At 41.4% G+C, this 15066-nt stretch overlaps 1 protein-coding gene across 1 annotated transcript in view; it reads left to right on the forward strand.

Annotated features, from left to right (window-relative positions):
- FLT1 (fms related receptor tyrosine kinase 1) overlaps positions 1-15066 on the forward strand; it is a 204539-nt gene that overhangs the window by 161857 nt on the left and 27616 nt on the right. Inside the window, exons 21-25 of the mRNA XM_043994779.1 lie at positions 2463-2631; positions 3172-3269; positions 5096-5218; positions 6818-6929; positions 9319-9418. Of these exons, the coding sequence (XP_043850714.1) occupies positions 2463-2631; positions 3172-3269; positions 5096-5218; positions 6818-6929; positions 9319-9418 (602 nt within the window). The remainder of the gene's footprint in view (positions 1-2462; positions 2632-3171; positions 3270-5095; positions 5219-6817; positions 6930-9318; positions 9419-15066) is intronic.

The following is a 15066-nucleotide window of genomic DNA, read 5'->3' on the forward strand; positions in this document are numbered from 1 at the left end:
ATCTCTCTTTGACTGAACAGAAGCCAAATCAAACTTTACTTCATGTAAAGGGAGGAAAGTCTTCATTCTTCTCTCTGGCTGACCCAGAACACTAGAGAGCCCTCAGGTCTGGAGCCTCCCAGATTGTAATGTGTGTGCACAGGACTGGTTTCCTCCATTCCTATACAGCCTTAGGAAGTGGTATTTATTCCTCTGGTGAAACAGCAGCCCAATCGAGGCCCGGTCTACCCTCCTGGCCAGCACAGTTATCACCTCTGCGGCCTGGACACTGCATGCTCTTCCTGTTCCTACTGTGCCCTCTGGTGGAGGGAACAGCCCATTTCTTGGAATTAAAAGATGCAGGATTCAGGATCAAAAGGCAAAAGATGCTGAAGTCTAAACCTCACTCTTTTAGGGCTTTGCACCTGGAAATGAGCTATTACTGAAACTTTGAGCACCTAAGTTCCTGCTTCTTCTGTAGACCTCAGTACTAACTACCTCTATGTGTTCTATTTGCAAAGCCCTATGGAAATGAGTGCCAATATCAACAAGCACTAGGTTAATTACTAAAACCAAGCAATCAACAAATATTTATTAAGTGTTTATTATGTGCTGGACACTATATTAAGCACTTGAGATATAAAGAAGAAGGAAAAACAGTCCCTGACCACAAGGAGTTTACCTTCTGCTAGGAGGAGACATCATTTCCTCTGGTTTTCCAGGAGTACTTGTAGTCAATTTATCCTTTCTAATGAATTATAAAATCATCAAATGTTACACCTAAAAGGAACTTTAAACACAATCTCACCCAATTTCCTTATTTTTTACAAAGGAAGACAGGGGACCCAGAATGATTAAGCAATTAAACATCACAGGGTTTAGAGCCAAAGAGACATAAGGGATCATAGTGACAGACTCTCAGTCAAGCATGAAAAGCATTTCACTACATTAAAAATCGATTCAATGATTAATGTCCTGCCAAGATAAATTAAGTTTTTTGAAAAGAGGCAACAGGGTACCACTGACCTGGGATATAAACACCTATGGCCTACTATCAGCAATACCATTAGATAGCTATGGAACTTAGCAAAATGCTTCACCACCTTAGGTCTCCATTCTTATCAGTAAAATGAGACATTTGGCCTGGATGAGCTCTGTGTGTTTTAAAAGTTGTCATAAAAAGGGACAGCTAGGTGGTACAGTGGATAAAGCCCTGGCCCTGGATTCAGGAGGACCTGAGTTCAAATCCAGCCTCAGACACTTGACACTTCTAGCTATGTGACCTTGGGCAAGTCACAACCCTCATTGCCCCCCCCAAATTAATAAAAGTTGTCATAAAAAAAATCATGATCACTTAAATTTCCAGGGGAAAAAAAGAAAATTCAATCATTAAACCAGTTGGCCCAGTGATACTTCTACTAGGCCTATATCCCAAAGAGATCAAAGAAAGAGGAAAATGGCCCACATGTTTTATATATATATATATATATAATAGCTCTTTTTGTGGTGACAAAGAAATAAGGAGGTGCCCATCCCTTTGGAGAATGGCTGGTATGTAATTAGAATAGCCTACTATTGTGTCACAAGTAATTACAAAAGGTATGAGTTCAAGAGAACCTAGGAAAATTTTTATGAACTGATTGTGAAGTAACTAGAAGCAGAAGATCAAATTGTACAATAACATCATAGAGACAAATGACTTCAGAAGGCCTACAAATTCTGATCAATGCAATGACCAGCAACAATTCCAAAGGATTCGTGATAAAACATGCAGATGGACTCAGGGTACAGAATGACACATATTTTTGGACACAGTCAATGTGGGAATCTTTTTTACTTGACTATGCTTATTCATGACAAGATTTTGTTTGTTTTTTGTTTTTGTTTTTCATTTCAATGGGGGAGGGAAAAGAGAAATATAAATCAATTGAACTGAATTTTTCATTGAAAAATAAAATAAAACACAAGTCAAAATGAAACCATTTTAAAGAGGTTTCAGCACTCATTACCCATGCCCCATTGCACTCCACGGGGGTTCCAAGCTAAAGACTCAGGTGCAGATTCCATCAGAAGTGTCATTATTCCACACATTCCTTTTACCTGCCTAGAGACAGAATCAAGATTAGATCAGCATGAATTGCCCTGGATGGGTTCATTAAGTGGTTTTGCCCATTTCCTCCCTCTCATTGCCAGAGTACTGGCGCCTTCTTGGTGTACCATGATCTTTTTTTGGGGGGGGGGAAGGGCAATGGGGGTTAAGTGACTTGCCCAGGGTCACACAGCTAGTAAGTGTCAAGTGTCTGAGGCCGGATTTGAACTCAGGTCCTCCTGAATCCAGGGCCGGTGCTTTATCCACTGCACCCCCTGGCTGCCCCCTTGGGGTGCCATGATCTTGAGGGCAGCCAAGAGTCTGCTTGGCAGTTTGATTCCTCATTCCATCCTGGTGTTCCCAATCAGCAACCTTGCCCTCTCCATTTCTCCAGGTCTCTCTCAAGGATGCAGCCTTACAGACGGAGCCCAAGAAAGAAAAGGAATCTGAGCTTGAACAAGGCAAGAAACAAAGACTGGATAGTGTCACTAGCAGCGAGAGCTTTGCGAGCTCCGGGTTTCAGGAAGATAAAAGTCTGAGTGACGTTGAGGAGGAAGAGGAGGGTAGGTATTAATCCCTTCCTGTTCCTACAGTCCGTGATATTTTTACAACAACTGTGCATCTATGAATTTTTTTTCCTTATTTATCACCCTAATAAACATCCGTGGGAGACTCATAGGGTAATAATGGCCGGAGGAGATAAGATTTGAATAAAGATTATTGCGAGGTTACTAATTCTGGCTAGGGGAAAACGTGTGATTGTCTAGCCCAGGGGCTCTTTGGGAATCAGCTGTGTGTGTGTGTGTGTGTGTGTGTGTGTGTGTGTGTGAGAGAGAGAGAGAGAGAGAGAGAGAGAGAGAGAGAGAGAGAGAGAGAGAGAGAGAGAGAGAGAGAGAGAGAGAGAGAGAGAGAGAGAGAGAGTAAAACTAGAAGGAGACCTGGAAATATCTCCAATACACATGTTGAAACCAAATGCTCTCAAAAGTGGATTCAGATCAGCTGGCTGGCTTCTCTTATGTTTTGCTAACACTGTTCTAATAAGCTGGGATTTGGTGGAATAACAAGGGCCATTGTAAACAAGGTCTGAGACTAATGTTTTCCAGATTCTGATGATTTCTACAAGCAGCCCATCACCATGGAAGATCTCATTTCGTACAGTTTTCAAGTGGCCAGAGGCATGGAGTTCTTATCTTCTAGAAAGGTCAGCCCCACTTATTGTTCTTTTCCTTCTTTACCAAATACAGACACCCTACAAGCATTCCCACGCACATCCCTATAGGGATGCACTCATTGATGAGATAATGCATACATACGATTTTTGTTCTATTTTGCCATAGATAGGCACACACAGATATAACCAACTCTGTAGGATCTTCATATGAGATGGATGATATTTACATAAGCACAGACTTCCGCTCTTCAGGGAATCATGATTTACGTTATATAGGTATTCTCCTTACCAATGCACTTTGGAGTTCCTGTATGATTGAATTTTTTTTAAAAGTCTGTATGAATGTCTGTGGCCGAAAAATTCGCCACTCTGTAGTCAACCTGGTGATGAACTGAGGTAAGAAGCTTTTCCAGCTCGGTACAGGACCTGCTAGAGAGTGCCCCCTACTGGTATAAACTTCACCTGTATGCTATGATACAGCACTAGAGAAAGACGTTAGTGGGAAATAATGTATTTCTCTGTATTACATATGTTCATTCATGAGCTCATGGCAGTATTCATATAGACATAAGTATGCTCTTTTGCATTGGCTTAGAGATGAAGTATGAGACACTACAAAAATCTTTGACTCACTCTTGTCTAGTTGGAGCATGAAATTTGGAAAACCTGAAAGTGATGTATAATGGAATTTGATTTAAAGAAAAATCTTTTAGGAGTTGAGTACCAAATAGAGCTGGTAACTAACTGTCTTGGACCTCTAAGTGGCACAGTAGATATTGAGTGCTGAATCTGGAGTCAGGAAGACCTGAGTTTAAATCAAGCCTCAGAAACTGACTAGTTGTGTGACCCTGGGCAAGTCACTTAACCTTGTTTGCCTCATCTGTAAAATGCCTGCTGTCTGGGGGAGGGGGGAGAGAGGGGAGGGAGGGAGAAAAAATATGAAATTGGAAAGCTTGTATAAACAAAAGTTGAGAACTATCTTCACATGTAACAGGAAAAAAATAAATAAAATACTTTATTAAAAAAACAAAAACAAACCAAAAAAAATGAGCTGGAGAAGGAAATGGCAAACCACTCCAGTTTTTTTTTGCCAAGAAAACCCCAAATGGAGTCACAAAAATTTGGATATGACCGAAAATATGACTAAACAACAATAAACAACAAACTCTAGGCAAGTCCCTTGACCTTTATAAATCTCTATTTCCTCATCTGTAAAATGGATGAGGGTGTTGTGAGGATCAAATTACATGCACATACATATACACATATATATTGTCTATAGATATAAATAATTTGTACGCATATTGTATGAATATTTATATATACAGTAATAAATATATAGATTATTCATGTCTGTAATTATATATTGCTTTGTAAATCTGAAAACACTATATAAACACTAGCTGTTATTCTCCACATAGCTCCCATAATAATCCTTTGACCAGCTTTTTAGTAGGTATCACCTTTACCTTCCCAGCCTGGTGGTGACCTTCCATATTCCTATAAGGATGAATTTATCATTATTATTATTTCTCTATAATCAGATAAGAATCTGACCAATTATCTGATAAAAGGCTATGAGGAAGACCTGTAGGACTTTGGTTGTAAATGACGTTAACCAAGATCATTCCTAGAACAAAGCAGAGACCCTGGCCAACCCCAGGACAGAGTTTGACTTCTTGGCCTTTGGAGACCGCTATCTGTAGAAATCTTTGTGTTTATAGTAACTCGGTGTACACTTACAGTGGCTTCCTTCACAACATGTGAAATGGAGACTTTAATTTTTTTTTAATGACACTAAGGACTCAGGAAATTTGTGGGAAATGCATTTTGATTGTGCGACTATTTTATTATAGTGCATTCACCGAGATCTGGCAGCCCGAAACATCCTTTTATCTGAAAACAATGTAGTGAAGATTTGTGACTTTGGCCTCGCTAGAGATATTTACAAGAATCCTGATTATGTCAGAAAAGGAGATGTAAGTCGGTATCATGTTTATTTGTCTCATTCGTTTACAGTGATAATTTCCAACCACTAACCAGAGCTTTCATAAATAGTTACCCCCCACCCTTAAGCTGAGGTCCCCTTTCTGCAAAGATGAGATGTGCTGTGGACTTGGGAAACTCAGGTATTCTTTAACTTGGGGGTTCAAAAAGGCCAGCTCTTTTACAGATCTCTCTCATATTGATACCTATCCCTAGGGCAGATTTGCTCAGCATCTCTATACCTCAGATTTTGCTGAGTTCTCCCAAGATGTCAGTTGCCATAAAGGTCATACCTACGATCCCTTTATAGTCTACCCCGTGGGAGCTTTGTTTACCTCAGCTTCAGAGAACACACTGGACTTAGTCTCTTAAATTCAAATGATTCATTCAGCAGGTTTTTTTTAATCAGGAAAGGGTGGGGGAAGGTATAATTCTTTTTACATCAGGGAGAAAAATGGTTTCCTCCCACTTCTCTGCCTACCTTTCCAGTATTTCCTTTGTTCCTCCATAATAAATCCTATCTATTCTACCTAAGCAAGCTACATCTGCCTATACTGTTTTCTAAACTTCATATATGTGTGTGTGTGTGTGTGTGTGTATGTGGGTGTGGGGTAAGGGGGTGTATGTATGTATATATGTATATATGTGTATCTGTATATTATATGTATTTATATAAGTATATGTATGTTGGGGGGTTTCTGGCTCTCGATGTTTCTTTTTAATATATGTATTTTATTATTTTTCAATGAACAAAATCCACGTTCTCTCCCACCCCCATTGAAAAAGAAATAAAAACAAAACCCAGATATAAATATTCTCTCCCTTTTTTTCTTGCTCTTTATTGTCTGTCTGTCCGTCCGTCTTTCTATCATTCTACTCTGCCATCCTCCCTTTCCTTCTGCAATGCCATTCCTTGTTTAATCCCTCAAAGAAAACGAAAACCAGTATACTGACCTGATAGTTTGGCCACTTCTCAAATTAGTCTCAATCTCTTTTTTGAATACTTTTCTTTTCAAGTTTTTATACTCTTTCCAACACCTTTTCTCCTCTTTCGAGCTCTTATTTATTCCCCTTTTTTTATACCTTTCCCTGTTCCCAGATCTACTTTTTGGTTCCCTTCCCTTCTCTCTGTACAAGGCCTACCATGGTACCCCATGCACAAAAGGTATTTAATAAGTGCTTGTTGGATTGAATTGATTGAAAAATTCAAGAGTGTATCCTGAAAATCCCTAATGTTCCCTCAGCCCAAACTCAAGTCTTTCTCTTCTAGACACCAAATGTTCCTATTGTCCAAGTTTTTTAAGACAGTAATTTCTCATTGAATCATAGGGTTAGAATGAGCCTCTAAATGTCCTCATAAGTCATTCCCATGCCCTCAGATAACAGTGTACTTGAACCATGTTAATGGGTATCCATCCATGTATCTATTTTAAGATTTCATATGTCTTCTAAGTGATGTAGCATTTATAGGACATCTTAACTAGTCCCTAAAATCGTGTGTAGTTCAATTCCTAATCATAAAGTGAACACTCTGTTTAAATATGCCTTGTTTCAATATATGCCTGATAAAGATTTCTTTCTCCATTTTCTAGACCCGGCTTCCCCTTAAATGGATGGCTCCTGAATCCATCTTTGACAAAATTTATAGCACAAAGAGTGATGTGTGGTCCTATGGGGTGCTACTATGGGAAATATTCTCTTTAGGTAAGTTTGAAGGGGCAAAGAATTAGCAGACTTACATCAAATGTCTATTCCCTCCTTTCAGTTGTTTACATGTAGACCTGCAAAGTAACAGCCAAGTATTTACAAATTGTTTCTTACCTGGATCTAAATCTGTTTAAGATCTTAAGTACCTAACATACTGTGAACCTGAATCTAATTAATCCACTGTATGCGCTGGTAATAACTATTCACGTGGCAAGGCTGGCTGACCCAAAGCAACACTGTGTGGGGCTATCTTCAAACCTGAGGCACATAGGTCAGTGAAGAGGAAGGTATTATTGAGAGTAGGAGATTCTTCTCTTATCATCCATCACCCTACTGCAAGGCCTGTCTAGAGGCAAGCATCATGATTGAATTTTAGAAAAAGCATGGATGTATAGTCAAAGGACATGGTTTTTACATCTTGTTTCTGCTGTTTTCCCCAAGCTGTTCACCTTGGGCAAATTCCTTTACCTCTCTGGACTTTATTTCATCATCTATACAATAAGGAATTTGTATTCAATGATACTGAATGATCCATTTTATTTACTACTAATAAAGAATATTGATTTTCTTTCTTTTACTGCCTGCAGACCCTCTGGGAGAAGGGTAGTCTGATAAAGAAATTGAGTGCCTGGTAAATTTTTTCAAAGCTGTATACACACACACACACACACACATACACACACACAATCTATCTATCCATAGTGTGTATGTATGTGTATGTATGAATGTATACACACACTATAGATAGATGATGGATGGATGGATAGATGATAGATGGATAGATAGATGATAAATGGATGGATAGATAGATGATAAATGGATAGATAGATAGATAGATAGATAGATAGATAGATAGATAGATAGATGATAGGTAGATATAAATAGATGCACATGCATAAGTGAATTGAAATACAGACACATCAGTGTTTAATAGCCAACTCAGATTCAGTCCAAGATTCTATTGGCCTTTGCCAAGAGCTTGCTTTCCACAGCAAATAAAAGTCCCAGTAACATCTCTCACTTCCCGTTAACATGTGAAAATCATTCTTCCCCTGCTTTCGATGACAGACACCTGCTCCTTCCACTCTTTGAAAGTTGCTAGCCGGCCCCATTGGCCCTTGTGCCAGCAATGCAATGATCCCAGCTGCTTCCTACTCACACTAATCAGTAGAAACAAATCAGACAAACAAATGCTAAGGCAGACAGGGAACAAGCTAGAGCTGAGGAGTCCAGAAGAGCTGCCAGTGTTGTGAGGGCAGCCTGCAGCCATGGATACTGAGAAGACAAAGCTAGACAGTGGACCCCATCCAGCATAAAGTATATGCCAGCAGGCAGGTCTGGCCCTGGGCAAAATGGCGCCCTTTCTGCCCTGTGTCCTGACTCCTTTTATGCCCCCTTTGGAGATGCCTGTGTTCTCATGGTATGTCTCTCCCTGTGGTACCCTTCCCCTACAGTATAAACATACACACAACCCTCCCTCTCCCGGTCCCAAGCCCCTTCCCCATTCCCACGAAACACCCATTCCTCCAGTGCTAGAAAATCAGCACGTGGGCACGAGCATGTGCATGTGTGTACACACATACACACCATTTACATTTTTTAACGAACCTCTAATAATAGGATACCATCAGCAATCATAGCTGGAAGGGAGTTTAGAGGCCATGTAATTTAATTTCCTCACTTTACATACAAAGAAAACAAGGGAGAGAGACCCAAGGTTACACAACTGGTAAATAACCAAGTCAGGATATGATGGGCAGCTTGGTGATGCAGTGGATAGAGCAGTGGTCTTGGAATCAGGAAGACTTGTCTTCCTAAATCCAGATCCGGCTTTAGAGACTTACTAGCTGTTGACCCTGGGCAAGTCACTTCATCCTGTTTGCCTCAGTTTCCTCATCTGTAAAACGAGCTGGAAGAGTAAATGGCAAAGCACTCTAGTATCTTTGCCAAGAAAATCCCAAATGGGTTCACAAAGAATTGGACATGACTAAACAACAGGATTTGAACTCAGCTCTTAGCACAGTGTCTGACACATAGTAGGCGCTTAGTTAGTGCTAGTTGACTGACTTGTTAAATTGAATGGATTCAAAATCCAGCACATTGTGCCACACTGCCCATACACCAAGAAACAAAAGAAATAATTCTGTGTTTCACTGACAAATATTTATTTTGAGATGATGTCCTCATTTACTGAGGAATAGTATACACTCCTTACATTGGGCTCTGACCTGTTCCCACCAAGTGGCAAACAATTTCTCCTTCTTTTCAGACCCGTGAAGTTTGTAAATCACACAATTCTTTTTTTTTTAAGAAAAGGAAAGAAAAACAGAATTGTTCCCTCCCAGGTCCCATGATGTAATTTCTCTGCCTATTGTCCTGTCTTTAGGTGCTTCTCCGTACCCGGGAGTACAAATCGATGAAGATTTCTGCAGCCGTCTGAAGGAAGGAACAAGAATGAGAGCTCCAGAATATGCTACTTCTGAAATGTGAGAAGGCCCTTTGCTCAAATCAATGTTGGATGTCTGTTATTTTTATATTTGAATTCATATATTCAAATCCCTGCAGCCTAATAAGGATATGGGAAAAGCTTTGCTTTTATCATTAAGATTTAATTGTGAAGTACCATCCCTGCCCTCCATCCTCTGCCAAATCAGGGGTTATGACTTTTCAAATAGTTAAGATGCATTTCCATGAATCCATACAACCCTTGCAATTGTTTGACCTTCTTATATGACTTGAGAGACAGCTGGGGTGAGGAAACATGATCTAGGACTAAGAAACCAAAGCAAGATAACTAGACCATTGAGGGATGAGGTTGAAGACCTTGGCCTTCTGGGAATGATGCATTCATCAAAGTGAATGAACAAACCCACAGATTCAAGGGATTACAAGGAAAGGATGCTGCCCATTTAGTTTCCCATCCCCACTAAAGACAGAACAAGACAGAGTGGACTTAGGCTACAAATAGGGTGGAAGGGATTTAGATTAGAGCAAGAGAAGTTCCTGCACATGTAACTAGCTAACCAGTAGAGTCATGCAATGTCCTTTGAAGTTGTCTTCACAAGGTAGCACAGTGAATCACACCCTTGATTCTTCATCAGAAGATCTGGGTTCAAGTGCCATTGTATCACTAACTAGCAGAGTGATTAGAACGAGATACCTTTCTGAGAGCATGGAACTTCTTTCCATTCATTTCTCTATAAAATCATACTTCCTAAACCTCAATTATAAAACCACAAAATTTGGGAGTAGGAAAGGACTTTGGTGGCCATGTAGTCCAACCCATACATGAGAGAATTCCCACTATGCCATCCTCACAAGCTCAGGGGAAGACCTCCGGAGAAGGGGAACCCACTGCCTCTCAAGGCAGCCCACTTCACTTGGGGTTGGTTCTAATTGTAAGGAAGTTTTTTCTCAACATCAAGCCCAACTCTATTTCCTTGTGATTGTCATCTGTTGATCCTGGTTCTCCACCCTCTGGACCCAAACAGGAACAAGTGTTCTTCCACCACTTGACATCCCTTTATATGCCTAAGCCGGGCTATGGTATCCCCTCTTCCCCCAAGTCTTTTTTATCCAGGCTGCACATGCCCGGTCTCTTCACCTGATTGATCTTCATATGAAGAGCCTTCACTAACCAGATTGCCTTCCTCTGGATTCCCTCCAGAACCTAGAACTGAATCCAATTTTGTACCCTAAACTCATGTTAGCTTTTCTGACCATGACCTCCAGCTGTCTAACCATGTTGAGTTTGCAGTCCACCAGAACCCCCAAAACCTTTTCAGAACAACTGTTGTCTACTCATGGCTCTCCCATCTTGGGTATTGAGGGCTGGGTTTTTTGTACCCAAGTGTATGACTTCACATTTTTTTTTCTCATTGGATTTCATCTTATTAAATTTAGCTCAATGTTCTAGCCCAGTGGTCAGTCACTAAATAATTAAGCACCTATGTGACACAGGCACTGTGACATAGGGGTGTCAAACTCAGATAGAAAGGGGGGCCACTAAACTGTACATGGGGATCCTGGCAGCCCCATACTGACTTAGAAAATCACACATTAGCATTATGTCTGTTCGCTTGTATTTATAGAGTTCCCAATTATATTTTATTCAAGTTCAGGCCACACTGGGGAATATTGAGGGCCACGTTCCCTCTGCTACCAGTTTGACACCCATGTTCTAGCCTGTCAAGACTCTTTGGGGGCTAAAAATAACATATCATATGTAAAGCACTATACATAAGTATAAACTGCTACTTAAGAATAGGATTTAGGGGCAGCTAGGTGGCACAGTGGATAGAGCTTCGGCCCTGGAGTCAGGAGGACCTGAGTTCAAATGTGGCCTCAGACACTTAACTTAGCTGTGTGACCCTAGGCAAGTCACTTAACCCCAATTGCCTCACCAAAAAAAAAGAATAGGATTTTTAAAAAGAATAGGATTAATGGTGACCTTTGTTGGACATTTCAGTGTGATGCTGGCTGAACTACATGCTTTTTTATGCTGTGTGGCTATATGATCTTAGGAATGCCTCAGCTCCCAAGGGAAAGCCTTGTTGTGGCTTTGGATAGGTGCATGCTTTCCCCAGATATTCCATTCCCCTGTAGAAACCTCAGTTTTTTGCAGCTTGGGGCAAGGGCAAGAATGTGATGACACTTGCAGAAACACTGACCGGCTTACAGGGCCCTGGGCCTCCCTGCGGCACCACCTTTCCTGAGCTGGCTGGCAGCTCTTCCCTTTCCATGCCTCCCCATCCTCCTTCCTACACCATGGGGTGCCCTTCGAATACTTCAATGATGGCCTCTGGGGAGGAGGCAGAAGGACTGATGGAGAAGAGGACAAGGTCAATGGCTCGCTCTCTCCATCATCTCCTTGGGATAAGGCTGGGTCAGCTCTAGGACAGGGAGAGAAAGGAACACAACCCCAAAAAGCCGCAGCAATGAAAACAGATCCAGAGTGGGAAGGAAAGAGGATTTGTTTTGTCAGCAGCCTAGATTGGCCTCATTATGAAAGAAGTCTGGGAACGTAAGGATTCCAAGGATTGGTGATAAAGTGAAAAATGAATCCAGGAGGCCTGGGTGGGTCTTTTTTTTTTTTTTAAGGGAGGGATCTTTTTTCATTTTTTAAAATTTCAACAAATATTTATTAAGTGCAAAGATAGACATGTCACGAACCCTACTCTCTGAGAGCTTTCAGCTTAGCCCCAGGGGTTGTGGATCTTTTAAGATGCCAAGTATTTTCGAACTGCTCTTATTCCTGATATTGGGTGAAGAAGGTGTCAAACACTTTGGGGCCTTGCTTAAAATCTTGGTACGTGGGGGTTGTTATGAAAGCAAGTGTACATTTGATTCCTGAATCCATCCCCTGGACCACTGCCTGAGGAATCTTACATTTCATTCTTCCACTAAAAAGACTTCAATAGCTCTCTATTGCCTCCCAAATGAAATATCAATTATTTATCCTGCTTTTATCCCTCCTGTTCAGCCTGATCTTCTAGAACTCTTTTTGGCATGTCCAAGTTCCCACTGAGCTCTTTCACACATCTCCCTCTCCCTTATATCATAAGAATTTGTATACTTTTCCTTCCCATACCTCCCCCCTTAATTCAATTGGAAGCTCCTTAAAATCAAGGTCTGTTATTTCTCTCCCCAAGACCTAGCACATAATGCTTTACACATAGTAAGCTCTTATTAAGAGTTTGTTGAATAGGGGGCAGCTAGGTGGCGCAGTGGATAGAGCACCGGCCCTGGAGTCAGGAGGACCTGAGTTCAAATCCGGCCTCAGACACTTAACACTTACTAGCTGTGTGACCCTGGGCAAGTCACTTAACCCCAATTGCCTCACCAAAAAAAAAGAGTTTGTTGAATAGAATCAACTAGGATTCTGCAGAAGAAATATTTCTTTGAGGGTCTACACATGCCTCAAAGCACAGGTTTTTCTTTTCACCTTTAACATTAATCTGAAAAGAGCTAGACTAGGTGTCTATTACCAGGAGTAGCTCCATTGACAAGTTCTACAAAAGATTAAGAATTCTTTCTTTGTGCAAAGATGCTGTTCCCAAATCCTCTGAAGACTCTGGTCTGCAGAGGCACTGAGATTTTGTTGGGGGGAGAGGAGTAAGGTACAGGACATGAGGAATTTAAAACACTTGACTTTGAAATTACTTTCACTCTTTCAAATCAAATACTCCCCAATCAATTACTCATTCGACAATCACTTACTAAAGGAACTCAAGCATCTCCTCACGGGGCCCACGAAGAAGAGGCAAAGGAACCTCCTCTAGAGACCAATTTATTTGAAAGTCAATGAAGCCTAAGGTGACCTGGTCTGAAACTTTCACTTAGAGATGCAGAGTTTCGACTCTGTCATTGCTTCAGGTCTTTTGGAGGTTGTTAAAGTGGTTTCCTCTTTGTCTAACCCAACCTTAGGAAGACCTGGGTGGGGAGCAGTTTCCCAGGACTGGGCCTCTCTGACCTGAAGTAGACCTAGAATGATGTGTCCTGGAGTGGAAAAGATTCCTTGAGCTCTGAACTCCTTGCCCCAGATCCTGGCTTCATCTGTGAAGGGCCATGGGGATGGTGGTGACTGATGTCATTTCTTTGCTTTTTAAAGCTGTTTACTTAGTGACGTAAAACTTCATAAGGCAGAATCTCTGGTTCTTTGCCCAGAGTCTGTTTAATCAGATGGCTGTTCAATAAGTGAATAAGCAATGAATGTTTTGATTTTTTTTTTTACTTTGGTGTTTGCTGGGTTGAGTTGCATCTGAATTTCAGGCAAAAAGAGTGACCAAAAATCAAAGAGAGAAAACAGCAAAGAATTGTAGGTGGTCCATTTCACTGGGTTCTCCAGAAAGAAACCCACTAGGATTTCGATGCCCAGAGGCTTAAATCAAATGCAGCCTTGTCCAAAATGCCTGAGGATGAAAGGTCCTGGTGTGACTCTTCTGCTCCCACACTGGGAGCACCTTTGCATTTCTACCCAGGAAATGAATTGTCCAGTTACCTTATCTATATTACACCTATATGAGGGCAGCTAGGTGGCACAGTGGATAAAGCACTGATCCTGCATTCAGGAACACCTGAATTCAAATTCGGCCTCAGACACTTGACACTTAACTGGCTGTGTGACCCTGGGTAAGTCACTTAACCCTTATTGCCCCACCAAAAAAAAAAAAAAAAAAAGGAAAAAACATATATTACACCTATAAGTTTAGCTTCCTCTTTCTGACAGCCTCCCAGGCTCTAGTAACTGCTGTAGATCTAGGCATCCCTTACTAATGTGATCACAGTGATGGTGGAGTAGCTGAGGGTCAACACCAGACCATCAGACATGGAAGGACCTCGAGGCCCAAGGAGCATCCTTCTCTGCAGTGCTATTGAGCCCGGAGATCTGGCCTTGGCATCAGGAGCCAGTTCAAGCTCCACCTTTTGACTCATACTGGCTCTGTGATCCTTGGGCAAGTCACTAGCCGCTCAAAGTCCCAAGAAGCTCTGTAAGACCACAGTCTTTACAGGGCAGCTAGATGGCGCAATGGATAGAGCACCGGCCCTGGAGTCAGGAGTACCTGAGTTCAAATCCGGCCTCAGACACTTAACACTTACTAGCTAGCTGTGTGACCCTGGGCAAGTCATTTAACCCCAATTGCCTCACTAAAAACAAAAAAACAAACAAACAAAAAAAGACTGTGTTACAGGGCAGGTACCAGTGTGCCCTGGTGGAAGGCAATCTTCATGAAGAGCTCTCCTCTACCACTGATATCACAGGTATGGTTTTTTAAAAAATGTATGTATAAGGGTCAGCTAGGTGGCGCAGTGGATAGAGCACCGGCCCTGGATTCAGGAGGACCTGAGTTCAAATCTGGCCTCAGACACTTATCACTTATTAGCTGTGTGACCCTAGGCAAGTCACTTAACCCCAATTGCCTCACCAAAAAAAAAAAAAATGTATGTATATACAGGGTGATCCAAAAGCCTTAGTTTTAGGCTTTTAAAACTTAAAACTGTAGCAACTTTTGGAACACTCCATATATATAATTACACACACACACACACACACACAGCCTGGAGTCAGAGAGACTTGAGTTTAAATCTGACCTCAGTTACTTAGTAGCTGTGTGACCCTGGGCAAGTCACTTTC

This window comes from Dromiciops gliroides, chromosome 3 (assembly GCF_019393635.1).
Source record: "Dromiciops gliroides isolate mDroGli1 chromosome 3, mDroGli1.pri, whole genome shotgun sequence".
NCBI lineage: Eukaryota > Metazoa > Chordata > Mammalia > Microbiotheria > Microbiotheriidae > Dromiciops > Dromiciops gliroides.